Source organism: Crocodylus siamensis, chromosome 13, assembly GCF_052110815.1.
Source record: "Crocodylus siamensis isolate JL-2025a chromosome 13, ASM5211081v1, whole genome shotgun sequence".
Lineage (NCBI taxonomy): Eukaryota > Metazoa > Chordata > Crocodylia > Crocodylidae > Crocodylus > Crocodylus siamensis.
In genome coordinates, this window is record NC_143407.1 from 22,009,958 (window position 1) to 22,035,134 (window position 25,177).

At 49.1% G+C, this 25,177-nt stretch overlaps 2 protein-coding genes across 6 annotated transcripts in view; one reads left to right on the top strand and one right to left on the bottom strand.

The window, feature by feature from the left end:
• The window catches only part of LRWD1 (leucine rich repeats and WD repeat domain containing 1), a 35,787-nt gene extending 12,318 nt beyond the window's left edge, over nucleotides 1-23,469 (bottom strand). Inside the window, exons 1-10 of one of the 5 annotated variants that reach the window (XM_090025969.1) lie at nucleotides 23,331-23,469; nucleotides 21,887-22,034; nucleotides 21,375-21,609; nucleotides 19,931-20,050; nucleotides 17,810-17,962; nucleotides 16,078-16,224; nucleotides 12,378-12,716; nucleotides 11,111-11,234; nucleotides 10,105-10,214; nucleotides 9,275-9,482 (exon numbers count right to left, since the gene is read on the bottom strand). In XM_090025969.1, coding sequence (XP_089882095.1) covers nucleotides 9,275-9,482; nucleotides 10,105-10,214; nucleotides 11,111-11,234; nucleotides 12,378-12,716; nucleotides 16,078-16,224; nucleotides 17,810-17,962; nucleotides 19,931-20,050; nucleotides 21,375-21,609; nucleotides 21,887-21,966 — 1,516 coding nt within the window. In that variant the 5' untranslated portion in view covers nucleotides 21,967-22,034; nucleotides 23,331-23,469. Of the gene's footprint in view, nucleotides 1-9,274; nucleotides 9,483-10,104; nucleotides 10,215-11,110; nucleotides 11,235-12,377; nucleotides 12,717-16,077; nucleotides 16,225-17,809; nucleotides 17,963-19,930; nucleotides 20,051-21,374; nucleotides 21,610-21,886; nucleotides 22,035-22,265; nucleotides 22,675-22,814; nucleotides 22,950-23,330 lie in introns of those variants that run through there. The other 4 variants (XM_090025970.1, XM_090025968.1, XM_090025971.1 and 1 more) reach the window with 4 other exon arrangements.
• On the top strand, nucleotides 22,853-24,954 carry ALKBH4 (alkB homolog 4, lysine demethylase). Its single transcript, XM_090025972.1, has 3 exons — nucleotides 22,853-22,985; nucleotides 23,310-23,507; nucleotides 23,829-24,954. The coding sequence occupies exons 1-3, from the start codon at nucleotides 22,884-22,886 to the stop codon at nucleotides 24,501-24,503; spliced, it is 975 nt and encodes a 324-aa protein (XP_089882098.1). The 5' UTR covers nucleotides 22,853-22,883; the 3' UTR covers nucleotides 24,504-24,954.
• The last annotated feature ends 223 nt before the right edge of the window (nucleotides 24,955-25,177 follow it).

A 25,177-nucleotide genomic window follows, 5' to 3' on the forward strand; every position in this document is an offset into this window, starting at 1 on the left:
TTGCCAAAATATGCAATACGCTTCCAAGGGAGGTGGTGCCATCCCCTCCCTTGGAGGTGTTTAAAAAGAGATTGGACAGCTACCTGGCTGGGGTCATCTGACCCCAGCACTCATTCCTGCCCAGGGCAGAGGGTCGGACTCGATGATCTAATAAGTCCCTTCCAACCCCAACATCTATGAAACTATGAAAATGTGCTTATTATCAAACAGACCGAGGTGCGATTGGTCTGAAGGTTGTGTTTGCCCAGAACAAGGTAGGACTGGGTCATAAATCCAGTGCAGGGAATTTGTGTAAGGTGAAACCATATGGTAGCTCCAACTAGGTTGTTAACCTAAGTAACTATGTCTGTGTTGGAGTCTTTTGTGCAGGAAGTCAGTCACAAGTAGTTGTGGTTCCCTGACCAACTTAAAGGTCAAAATGCATGAAGTGACCTGCTGTTGGCTTGGGATATGCTTGATAGGTTAAAACCCAAGCTTGTTAAGAGTAACCGTAAGGGGGCTGTACTGCATGGGCTTTTCCTGGTGTGTAGGTCTTTGCATGAAAAGGTGTCCAGGCTGCACGGAGGAAAATTTTAATGCCACGTTGAGTAAGGATGTGGAAAAGTGGCAGGTGCAGGCTCAGTGCTGGTGATTCAGACTCTGGATAAGTCAAAGGAGGTTCAGGCTGCAATGAGGAAAGCAGATGAGAAGGATCAGGAATGTCGCCAGCTAAAGGGGTGGAGGAGGCGCAGGCATGGAACGCCAAGGTGGAGGAATGCAAGGCAGGGTTACGACAGGGTCCTTAAGGAGACTCAGCAGATGGTACTTGAGGTGGTTCACCTTTTCATGTGCTATCAGGAAATAGGGAGACTCAAAAGACAGTTGTTGGGGGCTCAGGGAATTTTGACTGCTGTGAAGACAGAAGGATTCCCTGAAAATGATCCTGAGCTGTCTCCCCTGCCCTATGATCTCCCCCGCTCATGGTATTGGGACAACCTTGATCTACACAGTGACGATCCCATGGGTAAGGGATGTTATGAAGCAGCACTAATCCCATCTACTCCTCCAGAACCTGTAGCACCGGTGGTAATGCTGAGTGTAAATACATTTTTTGGAGTGTGATAAATGACAAACAAAGCAAATTATTATAGAGGATAAGAATAAGGATGATACTGATGGAAAACCAAGCATTGATCAGTTGTTTTGTGCATGCTGGCAGCTCACAGGGAGGAGGGAGGGAGGGGCTGGGGATGTGCTAAATCCTTGTCCCAGGGTTTCCCAATAGGGGTGCTCCATAGCAGCTGTGAAACTGTGGTGCTTATTAAAATAGATCAGTGAGAAAGGCCAGTGGTTATGATCTGGTGGGAAGATGACAACGGGGCTCCAGCCAATACTTGTGGATACAGGTGCCTCAGTATGCAATTTGAAATGCCAAAGCCAATTGTTGAACACAGGATGTTGGAAGGCCTTAATGGGAAGAAACAGGGATCCTAGGTATTGCTACGCTTCAGTTGTCTATGAGGATGGACTTGCTTTTGCTTAACTGGGTGCTTAGGCAAGTGGAGAGCCCAGACCCTGGGGCAAGAGTAGGCTGCCTGAAGGCAGTTGAGGCTTTGGAAATACCAGGGGACCGGAGTCCTGCTGTGAGGGGTCTGTGAGTCCAGTCAGTCTGGGCATGGAGCGAGTGTGGTAAGATTCAGACACTGGAAAAGGTAGGAGGAGGGATCCAGCCCCCCAGTGGCAGTACAAGTTCCTGGAGGAAGTGGTCACTCACAATCTGGTTGAGCAAGAAGTGCTGGTCGAAAAGCCAAGCAGAAATAATAGTCCCATCTGGCCAGTACGCAAAAGTGACAGGAGAAGTTAAACAGCTGACAGTGGACTATTGGGCTCTCAATAAGGTTACTCTACCTCAAGCACATGTGGGAGCCAGAGATTATAGCACTCATCAGTGAAGGAGCAAAGTGGTTCTTGATACTGGACTTGTCTAATGCGTTCTTTGCAATGCCTCCACACCCTTATTGTTGGTGTAAGTTGGCTTTTACTTTTCAAGGCACACAAGATACCTTCACTTGGGTTCCACAGGGATTTCATAACGCCCCTGTCATATGCCATCATTATGTGGTCAAAATATGGACATGATTGACAGATGAGGACCAGGGGCATGTGTTTTCCTATGTAGATGATATCCTGTTGCTTGGTAGAGATGAGCAGGAGTGCTTAAACTCCACTGAGACACAGGGTTCAAGGTGAACCCGAGGAAGGCACAACTAGTTACAACCTCCTGTAAATACTGGGGATACAGCTAGGGAGAAGAAGGACAGCTCCCCAACTAAGATAGGGTCAAGTTAATTGTACAGTAGCCATGGATATTATCACTCTGAGATCTTTTCTAGGCTTGACTAATTTTCCAGAAAAGTCATCGAGGATTATGCCTCAAAGATGGAGCCATCGTACTGTCTGCTTCAGAAAGGGGAGCCCTGGAGCTAGGGACAGGAGCAAGACTTGGCAGTAGCGATGCTGAAAGATGCACCAGCCCAAACCCCAGCACTGGTGTACCCTCAATATGGCCATTCATTTGTGCTCTAGTTGGAATCGACTTCCTGAGATATAGGAGCAGTCCTGGTGCAAGATCATGGTACAGGTTTGTGACCAGTGGCATCCGCCTCTAGGGTCCTCACCTTGGTGGAACAGGAGTTCATCTCCTGTGAGAGAGGTGCTCACCCTGGTGTGGGCACTCCAGCATTGGGACTATTTAATTGGGATGTCCCCAGTGGTTCTTAAAACTTAACCCATATGCAGGTGAAGTATGTGCTGTCTGGAAAGGCCAATGAGGGGTGAGCATCATCCTCCCAGTTGGTTATGTGGACTTTAGCACTACTGAATCAAAACAAGCAGATGGAAAAAATGCCCAGCTTGTCCCTGTGTCATATGCCTTGGTCATAGAGGGAGCTGAACACCTGTGTCCCCTTCCAGAGGATTATAAGCCTGACAAGTTCCTGCATCATGCCTCCCAAGGAAGTGGATAAGAAGCAACAGCAGGTGTAGGCTACTGATGGGTCAAATTATGATGAAGAAACCACAGACCTGGTTTGCAGTGATACAAGTGCCACCTGCTGGTCAAGATGAAGAACTAGTCAGGTAACAATAGGGATGCGTCAGCCACACTCAGTGCAGGCAGCTGAAGTTGTTGTGGTGGCACGGGCCCTGGAGATGTCAGCAACTGAATGCTCAATGATAATTTTATTGGATTCAGATTAAGTTATTACAGCACTGTCAGACTGGTTGCCAATCTAATGAAGATGGTAGATGGTAAGCCTGTAGTGCACACAGAAGTTTTGAGGTACATCTGGAGAATGGCCCAGTAATGGGACACCCCAATAAATGTTGGTGAAAGTAACGTGCAAGTACGTGCAAGGGAGGGGCTGTATGTGGAGTGGAACCAGATGGCTAATGCAGAAGCAAAGAGAGGCAGTCGAAGGCTAACTGTGGAAGCCAGAGAGCCCAGAAATGGTAGGGGCCACCCCTGTAGCCCATGTTAACCAAAACGTGCTCCCTGACATAGATTTAGTAAGTCTGCACCAAGCAGATCCCTCTCTTACAGAGCTCATGCAGCAGACAGAACCTGAAGGCTGGAAGGTCTGGAAAAACTCAGATGAGCTGCTTCTGGCTCTGAAGAAGAGGGATGAAGAGGCTCCTGTATGGGTGTTCCCTGCAGGGATCTGGGAGGTGATCCTGATGGTACACAACCAAGGACACCTGGGGATCGACAGAACACTGGAGCAGGTTCAGGCAACGGGCTGGTGGCCCACGATGCAAGAGGGTGTGGAGCGGTGTGTTAACAACTCCTTCTCCTGCGCTGCTTACAGTCCAGACACCCAGACCATTAAGGGTCCTCTGGGTCATCAGCGGATTGAAAACCGATGCAGCAAAGTCCAGGTAGAGTGCCCTGCAGTAAAAGAGGGTTCAAGTAATGTTTAGTGATAGTAGATCACTTCACCAAATGGATTGAGGCCACGGCACCATGGAGGAATAATGCTCGGACCACCGCACAAGTGCCGGTGGAGCACATTTAGAAGGTTTGGTTTTTCTGGAGATATTGACTCTGATCAGCAGGGATCCAGGTTTTCTATTCGCCATGGAAAAACACAGTAAAACATGGATTTTCTCATTTTAAGGAGGGAAAAAACCACAAAATTTCTCCTTTAAAGGAGATAGATGTGATAAACAGTGGATTTCCCCTTTCAGGCTGGCAGAGTTCCAGCCTGCAAGGGGCTGGGGGGAGTGGGAGGAACACAATCAGGCATGGGGCACCACGTGCATATGCTCGCACACAAATGCACATGGCAGCCAGGCAGTCTAGAGAGTAGCTCCTCGCAGGTCACTTGGTTGCAGGGGGAGACTGAGGCCCCCACAGCAAAGGAGAGAGTTGGGCAGGGGCTGGGGGTGCTGCCTGGGGCCTGGGCAGGAATGTGCAGCCACAGGGCTCAGCAGCAGCAGGGGTGACAGCGTAGAGTTGTGCCCCTTGCTGCTGCTAAGTGGGCAAGGGGTGCCTCACCATGGCGGCACCAGGCTTCCGGTGGTGGCACCGAGTCCCCACACTTCACCCTATTCTACCCTGTCTTGCTGGGTCCCACCCACTGGGCTGCACCGCCCAAGGGAGAAGAGCAGGGCAGGGAGCCCCAAGCCTTCAGTGGGTAGCCTGCATCTGCCCCACCCCATGGGCTCCACTCCAGCTGCACCGCCTGTGGGTGTGGGAGAGCTGGGCTCTGCACTCTGCTTGGGGTGCAGCAGCCACTGCCTCCCACAGGTGGCAGCCGGGGCGCAGGCACTTCTGGAGGCAGCAGGGGGCTGCAGACCCGGTCCCTTGCCCTGTAGCCCTGGCAGGGCCAGGAGAGGGATGGGCTGTGGGTGGGGAATTAGGGACACTGGCAGGGCCAGAAGGCTGTAGCTCAAGAGTGAGGAGTACCAGCATGGCTGGGGAGATGTGGCTTGGGAGTGAGGGGCAAATGCCATGGACAGAGCACCAGCATATCAGGGCTGCTCAGTACCACAAAGCAGTGGCGGGTGGGGAGGCAGATGCAGCTGGACCTGCATCCTAGTAGCAAAAGGGAGCAGGGGGAGCCCTGATTTTCCATGATAAAAACCCCAAAAATCAAACGCCAACATTTACAGGTATTTAGAATTTATTTTATTAAAGTGATTGAGGCACTGGTAGGCTTCCAAACGGCTTTAAAAATGTTAATATATCTAAAATATTTTGTGTGCGTGTACACATACATACACACACATATGGGGGGGCATTTCATTTTAATCATGGGAAAAAGTGGATTTGGGGGTTTTAAATCAGGGAATGTGTGTGTGTGGGGACGGGGGTATCAGAGAATCTGTGATTTTTAATCAGAGAAAACCAGGATCTCCTCTGCTGATCAGGGACCTATCTTTGTGAGGGAAATTATAAAAAAGGCTGTGCCAGGCCCTAGGCAAAAACTGCATATCCTAGGCCATCCTCAGAGTGCTGGTGGTAGAAAGAACTAAGAATTCTGAATCTGATGTTGACGAAGCTCATACAGCAGCAAGGAAAGGATTGGGATGAAGTATCACCCCTTGTCTGAATGGCTATCCAAAGTATTATAGCTTCTCATAAGATTACTCCACATGAAGCGATGACAGGATATAAGATGTACCTCTTAAACCTTGATGGCTAGGAGGGGAGCCTCCGGATGGGCTCACGGATCAAGGGCCTTATGAATCAAGGATTTCAGAATCTGCTTCGCACCATTTCCGAAACACAGAAGGGGGTAGCAGGAAGTGCAGCATCACCTCCGGGGCCTCAAAGAGAGTTCAGCCATGCTAAACATCGAGAAGTCTGGATTAACCATTCATTTTCCCTTTTTGCTTTGCTTGCACTAGATATGCATTTTAAACTATTTATAGTAGGGCAAGTACTGCAATGTAGCTTCGTAAATCCTCAGAACCTACGCAAAGGCTTAGACCACGGAGTGAATGGTGGCATCCCCATAGAAACCAAGCCTGCTGTTTACAAATTACTTCCTGCAGATCCAATAGCATTCAAACCACAGAGGGGTTAAGCCCTGCACTACTTCTATCACATGATGTGGAAGGGCTGATCAAACAAGACTTGCAGATACCCCCTGATCGGCACTGCTTAAATATGAGGAAAGCCCAGTGGCAAAAGGACCAAAGGTTCGAGCTATCCACTAGTCGCATGTTTTCGGTCACATCACAGTACCGTGTAATTCACCCCAGGTGTTAACCAAGCTAGTATGGGGCTTTGGGGGACCACAAGATGAGGTGAGCTATTTCAAATCAGATATAAAACCACCACAGAAGGGATGGAGACAGAGACGAATGTTACTCTTTCCCCTCTGACAGCTGAGCTACTATAGGGTGGGTAGACACTACGACTTTACCACACCTGTGGATGCTAATTAACATCACCTACCTTGCAGGTTGTGTGTTGCTCCTCCTTGCAGGGAGGTGGGGTGGGATATTACCCCATGGGAACTGGAGGGAAACAACATTCTCTGTGTGGGTGGACCTAGGTGTGAACTGGGGTCAGGCGACCCTTGTCCTGGGTATTCCCACAAGGAGGCATGTTCTTAATGCTAGGGCCAAAGGAATCACGGCTGCCCAAATGAATATGACACTGAACCTTACCCTGAAAGGCTCAGGTACCAAGGACTTACATAAAGTAGACTGCGGCGAAGAAGAATTGAGACTAAAGGCTGATGTTATGGTCAAGGGTGCCCCTGAGTGACATCCAGTTGGCATCCTAGTAAAGATGTTAAATGTCTCAAGAAACCAACGTTATCCAAAATGTGCTGCATACCTTTTTGCAGGGATGGCAGGCCTGGGTCTCAACCATGAATGAAAACGTCATGTCAGGGGTCCAGCCCACCAAGCTAGATATTCTGCTGTCCGTATCATCTTGGATGCAGCAGGCACAGGAATGGGACTTTTAAACACTACTGATCAGGAAGTTTTAGGCAACAAACCTGGCTCACTGGGAACTACCCTACGGCATTTAAGCGTGCTTCTTTGCGACAGCCTAGAGGTAACTAGTAGAGTACAGGTAAATTTGGCCAATGCAATGTAGGCATTCAAACATGGCTAATGGGAAGATGCAACAATGCTGACTGATGCTCTGCTGGCTTTGCAGGGAGATGTGTTTGAAGCTATTATGTGTGTTCAGGCTCAAATCTGGCCACTGGGAGTTGTGAGAAGCACTGCTGAGCAAGGAGCAAATTGGCACATTCCAGTAGAATTAAAAGGCAATTTAGCATTAAAACTGGGCAACCAGATTGGCTTCAACTTAATAACTAGCTGGTAGAATTTGATCCAACCACCATGATGGTTAGAATGCAGATTGATGCCATTAGCAGTGCTGAAGAAGAATTGATATACACTATACTTGTGTTGGGAGCTTGTATCAGTAAAGCTGTAGTTGTTCCCTGAATAGATAGGCACTGGGCTAGAAAGACACCCTTGGGACATGAGGCTATCTCAGTGTTTATGTGTGAACAGAGAACAGGCCTTGGATTTTGTGCGTCATGAAGACATGCTTCAAGCAAAATCATTATGCTTAAAGCCAGATGTTGATGTCTGCCAACTTATCATAGAGGAAGAAAGTTACAATAAATCTGTAGTCACAGATGTGGACAACAGATGTGTATATATCTGCACTTGGCGTGCATCTCTTATGGCAAATTCTTGGGCCAACATTAGCAATAGTGATGTCAATTTTTGTTTGTATGGTGTTATTACTGTAAAAGGGTGTGGTCCTGATTATGCCGGAAGGAACAGTGCTTTGAGTGGAATAACCAAATTAAGGCCTGTGCATGTGATGGGTTTATGGAGATAGAAATTTGGCTGACAAAACAAAATGTGGACAGAATGACAACTACAGGGAAACCAATGACTGATGGATGGAAATGAAGAGTCATCAAGGGAAAAAGAATATAAAAGGAGTTTTCAGAACAGTAAGTTGGCCTTGGCACTCAACCTCCAAGGTTGCTGACATCTGACATTCAAGGAAAGAACAAGATAGCGCTCACGTACCAGCTGGATGCACCACTCTCCTTGTGAACCTCCTGGGACTAGAAAATAATTGGTATTGCATTCTGTAATCATCTTGCTTGCTTTGCCTGCATTATACTTATTTTCTATCACTGTGTATCAATAAAATTTGCCTATTGTCAAACGGACAAACTTGTCATCAGTCTGAAGGTTGTGCTTGCCTGGAACAAGGTATCAGGACTGGGTCATAAATCCAGTGCTACTGATGACCTCCCAAAGTCCTTTCCAACCCTAACTTTCTATGACTCTATGAATGCATCTCATCTTTTGTCCTCCTCACAGCTGTGAAGCTCAGGGAAAAGATTCCAGGTGCAAGCCCTCCCCAGCTGGGAATGAAATTAGATACAGCACAGGTCTGCTAAATTGTCTAGACTTTTTCCTCACTCAGAATACTTCAGCCTGCTCTTTGACGAATGCCCAGTAGGTTTGAATGTTATCAAAGTGAGAATCCATTGAGCGCGACTGCCCCAAGCTCACAGATGCGCTTGGAAGTTTATGTCTTAATGATCCAGCGGTCTTGAATCTACAGCATGGTGCAGACTGTTTCAGGGACAAGATGGAGAGGTAGCAGAGCCAAAAGGATTGATCTGTATATTACAGGGCATAATTCGCTCTTCATTAACCACCAAACCTCCACCTTCTCCATCTAGGCAAAGCACCGTTTTCAACGTCTGGCTCTGAACAAAGCAACGTGGGAGGATGAGATTACTAACAGTGCATACAATTTCACTAATTTGACAAGTGTGAATCTCTGCTCTGCTCCAGTCACTTGGTCAAATCTAAACCCTATAAGCATTCACATCTGCTGATCCACATGGCAAGCTTTTGGGTTTTCTGTCCCCCCACCACTGGAAGGCAGCTGCTGCTTGATATGTGTATGTGGCTGGTATGTGATGGCCACCCTCATGGCTGACACACCACGGACCTAAAAAGCTGAAAACATGAGCCAGGCTCTGTACCTGGAGGCTGTAACACCTCCCCTCCCCTGCAAATCAGCACACTGAGGGAGACTTCTGACACTCACTGGTGCGTTTTATGTGCTCCACACACACAGAGCTATTTGGTGACTCTCCTCATACAAACCCACTTGCCAGTACCCACTCTGATACTATGAGCCACACTTCACTTCCTTGTTTTGGAGGAACCCCTTTTATCTTAATGCTCATTAAGCAAATGAGATGCAGAATAGGAAACTTACTAAAGAGGTGGGTCTCACATGAAGTGCTGAAGCAGGCTGTAGCAATGGGCTTCTTGTGGGCCTTTATCTCTCCGTAACAGAAGTCAGCTGTTACATGGATCAGCTTGACAATTCCTCTTCTTCCAGCTGCTGCCAAAATATTATGGGTTCTTTTCCGATTGTCTTTATTTACCATTGTTAGAGTTGTCCATGCAACAGTGAAAAACTCCTAGGATATGGGAGAAAGAGCATGGAATATGGCAGCTGAGAGATTAATAGTGCCCTGTATAGTCTATAGGACTATACAGAAGCCGCACCTGTAACAATAGGATCGTTTTGACAGGGGTTATACATCTCAAACCTAGTACAGCCAACCATCATTAAGGCATATCTCCTTCTCTGCTGTCAGAATGACCCTCAGCAGAAGGCAGCAGGGTAACTAAACTTAGTCTTGATCAGAGGTGACCACCCTGCAGCACATGTGCCACAAGTGGCACAGGCAGCTTGTGTGTGGCACATGGCAGACTGGGGAGAGGGCAGGCAGCGGAGCCACAGATTGGCAGGGAATACAGGGCAGGGAGCAGAAAGCAGGGCACAGATCAGGCAGAGAAAGGGGATCAGAGTGGCACTCAGGGAGGGTAAAGGGCTAATCTGTGACAGGCCTGCCAAAAAAGCTGGTTGCTGGCCTAGGTTCTAAAAACTATTTTAGGATTAACAAAAGGTATGTTTCATCTCTAGCCATCACTTTAACACCTGTCCACACTCCAGTTTAGAACCATGTTCCAGGCTGTTTTATAACACAACTACAGCTTTACTCACATTCCAAGTGTTCACAAAGCCCATCCACTTACCTCTGCAGGCACTTTATACTTTTTCAGCACTATTCCAGTCTCGCAGTCAATTAGACAAACAGCCTCTCCTCCACATGTAGCCACAGTTCGAGATGAGCTCACTATGGGATCTGAAAGACAGGAAGGCCGAGTTAGACTTCCCAGGGCTTGAAGTAACACTTGCTTATTACACTAGTAATCAGATCTCTGCTCATTAAAAACACCATACTTCACATTTGTCATAAATCACCTTGTTACTACCTTGTGCTTCTCATCTCTGCTGCACTGGTAACTGTTCAGTTGGCTTTAGCATACAGGGGTTTATTTGAGAAAAATTCATCCATATCAACTATGAAGACTCTCATATATTTTATAATCTAAATAGGAATGTTTATCTGGACATGGAAAGTCTGTTATTAACAACAGGAACACCTGCTCAGGAGGTGGAGGGGCCTGGCCCCCATAAGCTGTCTGGATAGTGCATCCCCCTCACCCCTTGCTCCAGGGGTGTCAAACTATCTGTCCCCATGGGCCAAGTGAGGGTCCCAGGCCCAGCCTGTGGGCCAAACTGGGCTGCACCAAAGCGAGCACATGCCCCTGCTGGCTCCCTGTGCCACGTGCAGCTTGTGCGACCAGTTCAACCATACATGCCACTTGCAGTGTGCACTGGCCTTGCTCCACAGCTTGCTCTTCGTGAGATGCATGAGACAAACACAGGGTGTCCCACCACAGGGGACTGGGCCCCAAGCTGTTTGTACATGATCCAGCATGGCACCCTGGACTGACCCCTTGCGCTGCATGCAGCACGGTAGACAGCCTGCACACCAGATCAGATCTGCATGATGCACATGGTGGACAGGGTTGGTCTGAGACTCAAAGGCTGGATTACAGGGCTCCAGGACTAGATCCAACCTGAGGGTCATGTGTTTGACACCCCTACCTTACTCAGATGGACCCCTGCCTGCAGAGTCTTTCTACAAATCTTGCCAATCACAAAAGGCCACCTGTAGGCTCTGGACAGACTCACCCTTCCTGGTCCCACCATCTAGCAGAGGCTCAAATGCACAGGACCAGAGCTGTGTTTTAAAATCTTCGCGGCTGTTGCTTTTGCTGTGACACTGGAGAAAGTGCAATGGCTCCAGAATGACGTCCTGCAAGAAAGCACATCAAGGAGACATCATCCCAGAACAGAATGACAGACAAGGAGCCACCCATGCGAACGCTCTGTCTCAATGGTACATGTCAGTGATTAGATGTACAGGCTGGCAGACTCAAGGCATTTCCTCAAACCAGACGGTGAAACACAGAACAAAAGGAGGACAGAAAACATCCCACAAAAGGAGCCTCTGATCTCACCTCCTAGGTTTCAGCTGATTCTGTTCCTGGACGGATGCTTACATGTAGTAAGTGAAGCCTGCCCCAGGCTCCATTAGGGAACAATGCATTCTGGGCCCCTCCTGGAGGGTGATCTCACTCCCCATCTCACTGTGATCTCACTCCCCATCTTCCTGTCTTAGGCACACAAACAGGGTGCAGTGCAGCAGAAATTCCAGCAAGCTGAGTACTGCAAGCAGCTGATAAGGGGATTTCTCTTCCCCTTGGTGCCATTCCTCCATGTACTAGGGAGCTGAGCACATGCACAGATCTAACATCTACAAGGAACTGGTGTCATGTTCCCACACAATCTGAGGTGAGAAGGGAACAATATGATCATCTAGTCTGACTCCCCTGTACATCACAAGCTGTTGCATTTCACCCAGTTACCTCTATATTGAGCTATATAACTTGAGTAAAACTAAGAAAGCTTCAGTCCTCTGAAGATTAAAAACTCCTGTGCACCTCCAGCAGGGACCAGGAGATACTGGGATATCACTAATGCTCAGATGATCATAGCAGATGAACCACCCCCCTCCATGATGCAGAGGAGGACAAAATCCTCAAGATCCCTGCCAGTCTGACCTCAGGCACACTTCCTTCTCAGTCCCAAATCTAGCCATGGATTTGACAATGAGCATGTGACCACGGCACTCCAGCCACACATGAGAAAAACCATCTCTGTACCACCTCAGGAGCACTGATCCACCTCCCATCTCCAGCTCTGGCCAGCCCTGATGCTTCAGAGAAAAAGGGAAATAAAAACAGAAAACACATGGCCAAAGGCACTGGGGAAAACTGAACAAGTTCTATGGCACCTAGAAAATACAGAACCCTTTTATCTACAAAGTCTGGATGTGAATCCTTCTTATGTCCCCAAGAGGCCAAAACCCAAACCCAGAAAAGGGTAGTCAACCCACCTCGCCTTCTAGGTCCTTCACTGGGGTCAAGCTAACAACCCCTTTGTCCTGCTCCTGGCTCTTTTGCTGCTCTGCCAGCTGGCTGGATCTTCTGTGGCTCTGTCCTTTGGGGAGCTGCTCTCCATTTCGCTGAGTCCCTTCAGCACCTTGGCCAGGCTTTGCCAGCTTGGCCTTCTGGTTCGATGCTCTTGGTTTCTCGGGTGTTGGCTCATCCTGCAAATGACTGGACTTCCTGGGGCTCAGCACAATTTCCTTGGGGTTAGGCTGGGGCCGTGGCCTTTTGTTCCCAGATCCTGCTGGTGAACGATTTCCTTTTCTCTTGCTGGGGGTTGAAATGACCTACGAGATACATTGGCAATTCATTAGGGGTATTTTTCCTCTTCCCCAAGATATTCATATACCTTGTAATCCAGAGAAATTCTGCAAGGTTCGGTTCTCTTTCCTGGAGTCAGATGAAGGATCTTCCATCAGACAGGGGACCCCTGGCTATCAAGTTCCCACAGGCCAACAGCTGAGGATGACCAATAAACACTTTGCAAAGAAGGCTCAATTTAAAATTTTTACTTTCTCTTCCCACAGAGCCATGACTCCAGTCCTGAACCCAGGAATGGATGGAAAGACAGAATCAGGCCCACGGGACCCAAGGCTACTGTCCGCAGCTAAGATTAAGCCAAGTGCAGCAATGGGGCCATGCTGAGGCAGCCTTATATACTTTGGCCAAATGCCAAAATCGTTCATTTCATTAAAAATATCCCTTCCCAAAGGGGCGCTGGGGTGACCAGGACCTGGGACCCAGCCCTCCTTCTCAGTCTCCTGTGAAAACAGGGGAATCTATACCTGGATAATGACCCAAACTCTTCTACTGCTGGGAAAGATGCAAAGCTGGCAGCAGAGGTTAAGCCCAGCTGTTAAAATAAGATAAAAGCTAGGACTGTCCCAGAGTTAGAGAGGAGGCATACCTGGCAGCAGCCAATGAGCACTGTGGAATTTGTAATCAAATTGATAAATAAAATGAACGAGATCCATCCTTGGGGTTCTGCAGGATGTTGTGCACCTGCTGCACGCTGGCCTGGAGGGCTGAGAAATCCCCTGCCCTCCCCAAGAGGTAGCCTGGTCCAGTGCCTTGGGTACTAGACTAGCCAGGAGACGCGAGTCTATTTCTAACTCTCCAGTATTCCTGCAGAGCTCTACTTCCCCTCTATTTCTATGCCTTTCCCTTCACAGCGTCTTTTCTCTCTGTTCAGGTTGTAAGCTCTGCAAAGCTTGGACTATTGAGTTATATACATTCAGTCATGGGCAGATCAAGGATTTTGAAAAGGCTGGGGCAGATGGTGCACATCATCACATATAACACAACACATTTTTCCCCAGGTAAGAGAAACTAGAAGCTTTACTAATATGGTAGGGGGCCAGCACTATTTTATTCAGTTTAAAATGAAAGCAAAAACAAATATAACTATTGGAATGTGTACTAGTTTGCTAGAGTATACATAAAATTGAAAAAAAACCCCACAACAAACTAGACATAAATAGTCAAAAGGTATAGTATAATTAGTTCTGTAGTCATTATAGCTAAAAGTACAACTCTCATTCAGATTCATAAAGTAAATTCTGGCCTTCTTGAGCATCTTGACAGTAGCTCCAATACTTCAGTGTCAGTCATTTATTTCTATATCTGAGCTAATGTGACTGCACCTGCACTAAGGTTTTTAGCTACAGCTGAAAACAACCTGCAGGGTAGTGAAATGAAAGAGAGACACTACATAAAATGGCTAAGAGATAGCAACACTGCAGAAGGGATAGTTTGAATCTGAAAAATCAAGACCAGGCTAGAGGGTGGCTAACAACTGTGGTGTGGAGAGAAAACAACAGGATAATAAGCCAGGAAGTCAAATGACTTTCAGCACTTCCTGAATAGAAACGCTGCTGCCCCTCCCAGGCAGTTGGTTCTAAAGTTTGGGTGCAGCAGGTATCAAAGGGAGTGAAACCGCGCTATTAAACCCCCCTGGATCTGCCCCTGCTCACAGTGTTTAGCACAGTGAGGCCATGATCACAGGTGGAGGCCTCTGGGCACAACCATCCTACAAATAATTAACAGCACCAGCATTCGTCTGGTATGGAGCCTTGCAAGGCACTTTAGGACCTTTTGGAATGAAAGGCAAGATGAGATGCTTGTGCTATGGCATGTCTTCACTTCCTTGACAGGGCAGAAGAATCTGCTGCGTCTCCAATGCAAAAATAAGCTATTTGCATGCAGGTCTGTTAGATCATCCCAACATCAACTTTGCAGAATTCCAGCCTGCAAGCAGCTGCTTGGAGCTAGGGGGAACAGAAGGCAGGGGGTGCCATATGTATATGGAGAACTCCCCACAGCCAAGTCTGGGAGGGTGGGAAGGGAAGGGGCCAGCTGGGGGAACAAGATGTAGTAGGTAGCTTGACCAGGGAGCAGCAGAGGGGGTGTACTCCCAGGGAGAGCAGAATGGGTAGGGGGGATGGGAGGGAACATGCAGGCTGCCTGCTGTGGGCTTTGGAGCTCCCCACTCTGCTGCCCTCCCCCCAGGGGCCTACATGGGTAGGACTTGATGAGGGAGGGCAAAGAGGCACGGTGCTGTAACCAGGACCTGTCCTGCTAGGTGCTTTGCCATAGCTAAGCACCCCTGCCTGCCCAGCAACAGTGGGTGGCACAACTCCATGTCACCACCGTCCCTGCTGCTGCCAGGTGGGTAGGGGGTGCCTCACCATGGCAGCTTGGTTGGTGAGGGGTCCCCGCAGCAGCAGCATTGAGCCTCTCTGCCTTCCCAGGTTGGGTCCCACCCACTGGCCCGCAGGGCAGGGAGCCCCAAGCCTCCAGTTGGCATCCTTCCCCGCAACCACTGGGTCTGCTCCAGTCATGCAACACATGGGGGGAGGGAGGAGGGAGGGGACAGGCTCCATGCTCTGCTCTGGTCACAGTAGCCACTGCTTCCCACAGGTGGCAGTCAGGGCATGGGTGCTGCTGAGGGGAGCAGGGGGCTGCAGGTTGCGAGTGAGGGGCACCATTAGGGCTGGAGAGGGTGGTGGCTGTGGATTGGGAGTAAGGGGCACTGGCAGGGCCAGTGGACTGTGGGCTGCCGGTGATGGACACCGGCAGGGCTGGGGGAGCTATTGCTTGCGAGTTAGGGGCAAAGGCATGGCACCAGCATATGACTGCTCAACACCACAGAGTAGTGGGAGGTACAGCTGCAGCTGGACCCACATCCTGGTGAGTGAAAGGGGTAGGGGAAGCTCTGATTTTCTATGATAAAAAAACCTCAAATCAAACCCCAAAATATAAAGGTATCTAGAATTTATTTTATTATAAAGATTGAGGCACTGGTAGACTTCCAGACTCCTTTAAAATTGTAAATATATCAATAAAACATTTGTGTTCAGCTGATACCTATATATAATGCTGTTTCATTTTACTTGTGGAAAATGCAGCTGTTGGGTTTTTTTAAATCAGAGAATTTTGGGGGTTTTCAGAGAAGTTGGGATTTTAAACAGAGAAAACCAGAATCCCTGCTGCTGAAGGTTAGAGATGAAAGTGATAAAGCAGAACTTAACTGGGTCTAAATCTCAGTCGGAAAATCCAGAGTTCACAGTCCCTTCTCTTACTGTGATTTGCTTTTTGAAAAAAGAGAGGTGAGGCTAGAAAAATATTCCTGCCTGCAAGAGCTTTTACCTGATCCACTTCCTCCATAGCCTCCCCGGGGCTTTCTGTATTCTCCTCCTCCTCCTCCTCATCATCCACCCTTTCCTCCAGTTCAGGGTTTGTGTTCTCTTCCTGTCCCAACAAAGATTTCAAGAATTCTTCTGCTATTGTCTTCACCTAATGTTGCAAGTAAAAAGACAGTGGTTAATGTTCAAACTTTAATGAAGGACAGAAGCTGCAACATCTGGAATTAATCAAATGTTCAGTTAAAAGATGTGTGCACGTGTACGTGTGTTTGTGCATGCATGCGCACACTTCTATATGGAATTTATAGGTAAAGTTCTAGATGAACTTTATAGGTGATGGAAGGGCCCTAGGCTGTCATCCAGGAGACCAAACCTCACAGAACTGATGTAACAAGAGAACCAGCATAGCAACCCGGTCAGCACCAACCCTTACCAACATGCCTTACTCCCAACCTGGAGGGACCATTTCTTAGGGGCTGGAGGTTCAACCTCATTCAGTCTACAGCATTCCAGCTGAGACTGCCAGCATCCAGTGTCAGTTGCAACAGTTTCAAGACAGATTATTTTAGAGTAGGAAGAAGGAACAGGTGTCTATGATAGGGTGGACACTAGACGGACATAGTGACAACTGAAACTAGGTATTTTCCAAAGACCATCACCCCTATTGACATACACCGAGTGGGGCACCCAGACACTGTGAATGATGCAGAGCAGACCCAAGTTTGGAGATCTACCCAAACAAAGCATGTAGACACAAAAGAAATTTCAGTGAATCCTCTGTATTGGCACAACTCTATGGTGAAATACCAGCCTGTTGGGACTGGGAGCTTAACCTCCACGAATGACTTCTACCCATGGGTCCTTTGTTTTACTGCTTTTGTCTGAGCCACATGGACCACCTCAATGTCACTGATACCAATGGGATGATCTGTGAAAGCAATGCAACTACAGTAAAGCTAGATGAAGAAGACACAAGGCCTGCAGCATACACATTACAGAACTGGAGGGAAATCTTCCCTTCAGATAGGAAAGGCTTGTCTGCCATTAGCTTTAATGGGAGCTATGTAAAATGAGCACAAAAATACCCTACAGAGAAGCTGCTACAGTATAACCTCATAAATCTGCCGGAAATTTGAAAATTCCGTTTTTCTGAAACCAGAGTGACAGCTGGTCCCAGAGCAGCAGCCGCACGTGGAGCAGGGTGGTGGATGGTGGCAGCAGCCCTCATGCGCAAGCTTCCCCCTGTGTCCAGGGGGAGCAGCAATCAGTCCTGGGGCAGCAGCTCCACGTGGAGCAGTGGCATGGGGTGGTGGATGGCGGTGGCAGCCAGTGCATGCAAACTTCCCCCTTTGCATGAAGGTGAGCAGAGAGGGGAACTTGAAAAGTGCCAGATTTTCTAGAATTCTGGATTTATGAGGTTATACTGTATTAAAATTATTTGCTGCTTGCAAATCATGTGTTCGTAAAATTTCTAACACTTAATTATCATAAATGTCTTAATTATTTAGGAGCAGAAAATAAAATTTTCATGGCAATCGCTGCATTGGGGATGGGTTTTTATTTCTGGTACCTGTGTAATATTCACAGTTAATTAGCAGAAAGCCTCAGAAAGGCTGCTGGACAAGAGCCTCTGAACATGAATCTGCAGAGCATTTTGCCATGTATGTGAACCATCACTGAGGGATCCTTCTTCATGTGCCTGAGATGAAGGTCAGAAAAGCAAGTGAGTTACTTACCCGCCATCGGGTAAATTCTCGGAGTGAGCTAGGTCCAAAGGTGACGTGGGTTTGAACAGATTTCAAGAACTTCTTCCTGATGGCTTTTACATCCTCAGCCGTGCAATCCTTGGGCAGTTGGTCTCGGAAGTTTTTCTCCCAGTAAGTAGTGACCTAGACAAAGAGACTTAGTTTACTCACCAAAACGCCACAGAAACCAAGACAGAAAAGCATAAGGTCCCCCGGCAAAAGAAATGACCAGGACAAGCCTTAAGTCCAGCTGCTTCAGGAGTGACGTTGCCTGCATATATTTGATAGGAAGTTAATTTAATAGAGCCTACTTTGAGTGGGAGTATTGTAGGCCAATTGATTTTGTGTTTTCCCCTTCTTTTTAGGGTTTCAAGTTACGTGGAACAGCCATGCTGTAAGCATGTACAAAAAACAGTAACTCATAAAGGACCCAAACTGCTTTACAAAATATAAGTCCAATCCTGGAAACACAATTTTACTCTCACAAGCAGTCCCAGTGGGTAAAATTAGGAAGTGCAGGATTTGAGCCCCGTATGTATTATATAGTTTATACACAGACACAGAGAGATCACGTCACTCAATGCAACTGCATCTCATGTAAGATGGCAGCAGCCAGATCCACAACACTGCCACAGAGGCATGAAAAGAAGTGTTCTGACCACAAAAATCAGGAACAAACTGAAATGTATGGCAGAAAGCTCAAGATCTCTCCAGAGCAGAGAGCACCCTCATCCAAATAATCCACAAACACTCAGCTGCCTGGAACGATGAGGGGCTGAGTAGATCTCACCAGGATCTGAGTTTGTGGTACCAGGAATCTGGGGTATTACAAACCTGGGGCTGAGAGCACTAGGCCATCCCAGTCTTCTAAAGTTATGAATCGATGCATCACTGCTATTTTGGATGGTTCTGACCAGTGGCAACTGATCTTACTATAAACGGTAAAACTAGCGCTGCAAAATATACAATTTTTAGTGACAAAATTTTACTCACACGCATGATCACAATGTGCTTTTAGGGGAGAACCAGAAGCTAAATGAAGGTGAAATGGCAAGATTCAGAGGAAGGGTATTCCAAACAAAGGGCCATAAGAAGGGCAAGAGCAAGGCCTTCTTCCATGTGACAACTGAAGACAGTGAGACCATTACACTGTACTCCTTGTTTCTAGGATAAAACTGTGGTATAAATTAGAAGAACCACGGGCTGCAGAGCCCTAGAGAGCTGTTATGTCAATCTCAGGGACTTCTCTATCTTGCCCAAGTTATCGCAACAACCCAGAAAGGCTGGAATCCCCTGAGAGACACCTTCTCAGTCACAGCCCCTGTTGAAAGTGGGGACAGGGTCTAGAATACGGCTGTCACATGAGATCCTCTGCCCCAGAAGAATTCCTAGCTGCAGATCTGCCAGCTCTGCGGCCCCTGTTCATCAAGGGAGCCAGCACACTAATCACCCACCAGAGATCCTCCAAATCAAGACCTGTGCTTCACTGTGCTGAACATGCAGATTTAAACAGGACGGAGGAAAAGAGGGAGCATAAGAGGACTACTGAAAGCCTGGCCAGGGATTATGAATTATTTACAGAGACTAACTAGAAGGCAGTGAAGGCAACTGAGGCATTTCAATCTCAGGGTAAAATTAAGAAGTGCAACATTTGAGCCTCATATGTATTATATAGTTTACACACAGACACAGAGAGATCACGTCACTCAGTGCAACCGTATCCCATGCAAGGCAGCAGCAGGCATATCCACAGCCCCACCACAGGGAAGCATGGGAAGAAGTGTTTTGACCGCAGACATCGGGAACAAACGGAAAAGTGTGGCAGAATCCTCAAGATCTCTCCAGAGCAGAGGGCACCCTTATCCCAATAATCCACAGACACTCAGCTTTTGAGCCCCATATGTATTATATAGTTTATACACAGTGCAAACTATAGGGTAATACAGACAGTGCACGGTGTCTGTCCCCACTGAAGAGGACCTTGTGCTGATAGTATTTAAATCCACTTGTTGCCAGCAGTTCCAATGGCAGAAAGGACAGGGCTTGAAGAGTTAATCAAGTTTAATCTACTATTTGGTCATGCACAGAGGGCAAAAATATTATACATCTTACCTTACTGGTGAGTTTTTGACTGCTGATCTGTCTCACGTGATCAGCTAATTTGGTCACATCCTTGCCATTGAGTAAACGAAGGTTTTGTAAAAGAAATATGACCTTATGGTCATCATTGCGCTGGAGAGAGAAAACATTTAAGTTACAGACACCCACACACATGTATTCACTGAAACACAGACAATGGTTTTCCATTACCAAGCAAGCAGGGAGAGGGAAGCATATTTTCATTGGAAAGAACGTGGCATAAAATCAGTCAAACACCTTGCAGGATTTCCAAAGCATGTGGACTCAACTACAAATCCAAGGAGGCTTTTGCTGGCTGCCAGTCCTGCAAACTTAACGGCCACGTCCAGATGAGAGCAGCCACGCAGCATGGCATTGCAGACATGTCTGTGATGCCACATACCACACACTAAGCTGTTCTCTGCACCACAAGGGAGCAGTGCGGGGGGGGGAGGGATTTTTTGACCCCTGGATAGTCAGGGGTCAAACCCCCCCCCCCCAAAAAAAGGTGGAGAGGCACACGTGGGGACAGCATGCACTGCTCAAAATTGAAGCCTGGCTGGTCAGAGCCACATTCCAGCTGCCAGACCGGCTCCAAGCAATAGAAACGGTGCTGCTGCAGCTTCAGGAGGCCCCCAGGACCCTAGGTACGGCTGCTAGAGCCAGCCCAGTGCTGGCCCCAGCCTCCCTGACCCTACCCAGGGTAGCCTGTCACATGCCAGAGGCTGTGTAGCACAGACGTTCCCTGGGGACAACTAGTGGCAGCACAAGGTATGCCCCCGCTAGTTTTCTGCGGGCAACCAAACATCCACACTCATGCGGGGGCTGAAAGCCACGCAGGGACCTTTCCTGATCTTACATCTCCAGAGGTACATTCTGCAGGGGGACTGCAGAGCTGAAATTACATCTGCAATTAGAGCTTAGTTAACTGTGCTGCTAATGATCCACCTTGTTTTCCCACAGCTGTGGCAAACCTACAATGGACTGTGCAGTAGCTCAGGGGTTTTTTGGTCCCCAAGGCTAGTAGCTAAGACTGCCTGTGCACTGGGATCTGTAAAGTAAGAGAACATTTTTACAGCATCCATTTAACACTGTAAGCTGTTCATCTTTCACATATCATACAGAGTCTTCTGACCCAGCAAGCATCCCACCATGGAAAGCTTCCTGCTCCTGTCTTAAAAAAACAGAGCACTGGCTTGAGAGTCAAAGGATCTGGTACCTATCCTTGACTCTGACACTGGTCTGCTGAGTGACTTTAGGCAAGTCACCTCTTTTCTATGTGCCTCGGTTTCCCTTCTGTAAAAACAGGAATAATGACACTGTCCTCCTTTATAAAGGGCTTCGCAATTTCCTCATGGAAAGCCATTATAAGAGACAGTAGCACTTATTACTAATTTTCCATTTACTATGCTGCAACGAAGGGAATCGCTTTACTCACTGTCAAGTCCGTGTTGTTCTCATAGCTTAGCTCCTCCAGCTTTGGGAACTGCTTCAGGGTGGTCACATCATCCAGCTGATTATTACTGCAGTTGAGCACACGCAACTCGGGCAGAATGAGGCTGTTCGGAAACTTCACCAGTTCATTATCAGAAATGTCAAGTTTTTGCAGGTGTCGCAGCCGGGAGAAGAGCCGTGGATCCAAGTCTCCAGTCTTTAATTGCAGCTTGGATAGGCTGGAAACAAACCAGAACACCTGCTACCTTGAGGTCATGCAAAGGTAAGGGTAAAACCTGATTTTTAAGGGATATAAGGTTTCATGTTCCTGCAATTCTTCTTCCCCTGGGCAAAGCTAACTGAGCAAAACAGTTACACCCACCCTGCTATTCTGTTTTCCACACAGCATAACATATTTCCATTTTCCCTTCAATTTCCTGACAAATAATTTAAGAAAAAAAGGGGTAGCCCAAATGGCATCCAAACAGGATTTTACTCCAGTCTGTTTCTACTTACTTCAGGGTCTCAATCTTTCGAAGCCTGGTAGACCTGGGAACCGCTCTTTCCAAAAGCAGCTCTGTAGTGATTTTTGACATTTTTAAATTTCTGCCCCTTTCCCGGCAACGTGAAGCTGCTGGTAGTCCAATATCCTCGTGGCGCCTTCCTGGGAAAGGCCCGGGCGTTCAGCAGAACCCAGAAGAAACCAGATGCCAAAGAAAGAAAGGAGAAACCCAGTTATAGCAAAAGCCATTCCTTTATTTTTGCGACGCGGGGCGAGAATCGTTAGCCCCGCTCTGCAAAGGCGTTAGTTAGCAAAATGTATCGAGACGGTCCCGCGCTACCGCGAAGGGCCCAGCCCTGCCCAGCCTGGCATCGCTCGTGCCAGGGAGCAAACCTGCTGCCTGCCGGGGCAGAGACATCCACAGCTGCTCTGGGGCGGCCCTCGTCTGCCCCCAACACTGCTCCCCCCGCAGGAAACGAGGCCAAACCTCCCAACGCGCCGTCTAGCGCGGGCTGCCGGGCCTGGCGGCGACGCTGGGCCGCCCCCGGGGCAGCTGGTGCCGCCGCTGTCAGGGCGGGGAGCAGGCGCTGCGGGGCCCCCGGACGGGCCTGCCCGGCTGGTCCTGGCCCGCGGCCGGCGCCGCCCGCCGCCCCAGCCCGTCCCGCTCCGCTCCTGCCGGCGGCGCGAGCGAGCGCGGCCCAGCCTCAGGTCGCCCGTCGCTGCGTCCCGGGCCGGGGCCGGGGCCGGGGCCGGGGCCGGGTTCGAGCGGGGCCTGCGGCGGAGGGCGGCGCGGCGGAGGGCGGGACTACAACTCCCAGAAGCCCCCGCGAGCCAGGCGGGCCCTGCAGCGCGGCTGCCCGCCCCAGGGCCTGCTGGGATAGCGAGTCCCCGGCAGGGCCGAGCGGGGCCTACCGCGTCCCTCGCCCGCCCGCGGCGCCTCACCTGCAGCGGGGCCGGCGCTGCCCCTGCGCTGCCCGGCCCGCCCGGAGCGCGGGGTCGGGTCGGGCCGGGATGGAGGCGGCGGGCGGCAGAGCGGGGCGCGGCTGTGGCTGCCAGGGGATCCGCTCCTGTCTGCTCTGCGAGGGGCCCGCGCCGCCCGCTCCGCCCCCGCAGGTACCGGGGAGGGGCCGGGGGCGATGCCGCCCGCCCGGGGGAGTGCAGCCCAGCCCGGCCCCTCGCAGCGCCGCGGGGAGGCTGCGGCCGGGGCCCGGCGCTCTGCACGGGCCTGGCCTCGGCTGCTGGCGGGCGGAGTTGGGGGGAGGCCTCGCCTCGCTCGAGCGCCGCCGGCTTTGTCCGCGGCGCGTGCCCTGGGGAAGCGGCCGCTGATCCCGAGGGAGCCCCTCCGCAGGGCTAGGCCGCTAGACCCGGGTGTCCCGCCCCCCCCCGTCCCCCGGCAGGGACAGGCCTCACGTGCCCGCGCCCTTCTCCTTGCTGCAGGACGGGGAGACCTTCACCTACCGCCCCGCCCGGGGGTTGGCTGTGGGGGACCCGCACACGGCCGCTGCCGGCTGGGCCTTTCCCTTCCCGGGCGTGCTCCTGCTGGAGGATTTCCTCAGCCGCGCCGAGGAGGCTGAGCTGGTTCGGGCGATGGACCAGGATCCCTGGAAGCCGTCCCAGTCTGGCCGCAGGAAGCAGGTGCTTTGGGGGAAGCCAGTTCTTTCTACCGTCCGGTCTCCTCTGGGGGAGGAGAGGTGCTCACCCTCACACACTTCTGCTCACGTTTCCATTGCCCGTTGCCTAAAGACGATCCTAGAACCTGCTCCGTCTCCCCCCAGCCTACATCAGGCATTAGCCACATCCAGCCAGGCTCATTGTTACAAGGTTGGGCGCTGTGTCTCGTCCTGCGCGCGTGGTTGAAGTGTTATTTCCCACTTGACGCATGAAAGAACCAAATGGTAGGGAACGAATATGACTTTCACTGAATACTTATTGGGACCTGTTTTTCCTTTTCACCAGGACTACGGCCCCAAAGTGAACTTCAAGAAGCAGAAGCTGAGGGCGGGCTGTTTCGTCGGCTTGCCCAGCTTTAGCCAGGATATTGTGAAGCGGATGAAGGCTCATCCTATACTGGAAGGTTTCTTACCTGTTGAGCAGTGTAACCTGGATTATCTTCCTGAAAGAGGTTCTGCCATTGACCCACACTTGGATGACTGGTGGCTTTGGGGAGAGCGACTGGTTAGCTTAAACTTACTCTCAAAAACCGTGCTATCCATGTCCTGCGATTCAGAGAACAGCATCCAGTTATTTGCTACTCCCAATCAAGAAAGTGAGAAACCAGATCAAACTGGATCCCCTCAAACTTCTCAGAACTGTAAAAGCAATAACTTTATTCCCACGTCAGCTTGTGAAAATTCAGACAACTGGGACCTTGACCATACAACTCCCACAAAGCTTGTTCCTTGTAAAGAGGTGACTGTTGCCGTTCACTTACCTAGACGATCCCTGGTTGTGTTGTATGGCGCTGCACGCTACAAGTGGAAACATGCAATTCACCGCAAGCACATTGAGCATCGTCGGGTCTGCGTCACCTTTAGGGAGCTGTCTACAGAGTTCAGTTTAGGAGGAAAGCATGAAAATCTGGGTAAAGAACTACTGGACATAGCTCTTTCATTTCAGGGGAAACCAGTATGACCAAGAAAAAGGCTGGAGTGATACCTGGTTTGGATATTCAGAAATCAATATTCAGAATTTTTATGATTAGTTTTATTTGGAGTGGAAGGGGTATATGAATATTGGGTCAAATGGAAACATTTAACAAATGCAGCGAAGAGAGGGGCTCTCTTGTTATACTATATAACCTTTCCCTGGTAAGAACCCAGCCATTACTGTTAGTTCTTGCCAGTTGGATGAACATCAGGAAATGGCTATTGTATGTTTTGTCCATAATGTGATGAAATGCAGAAAGAAAGAAAAAAGTATACTGCAGACATTTAAAATATGTTCTTAACTCTGGAAGGAAATCTGTAAGGAACCTAGGGATCTTCAAATGATTTACAGTTTGAGACTGTCTCTATAATTAGTCTCAATATTTTTTGTAAGGCAATTCAAAACCTCCAAATAAACACATTGCTTCAAGCAGAAAGACTGCCTGGTCTCTGAGCTTTTGGGATCATGTTACACACTTTTTCCCCCCTGGCTGGGTTAGTAGCAAAAGAAAAACAATGCCTCTTCCCGGAAAGACAAAACAGTTCATTCAGTTAATAAAGTACTCCCTCCATCTCCGGCTGCAATTCAGCCCAACTCAAGGCACAGACTCTAACCTCTAATTGAAGCTGGTGTGAGGTTCTACGTTTAGAGCTGTACCT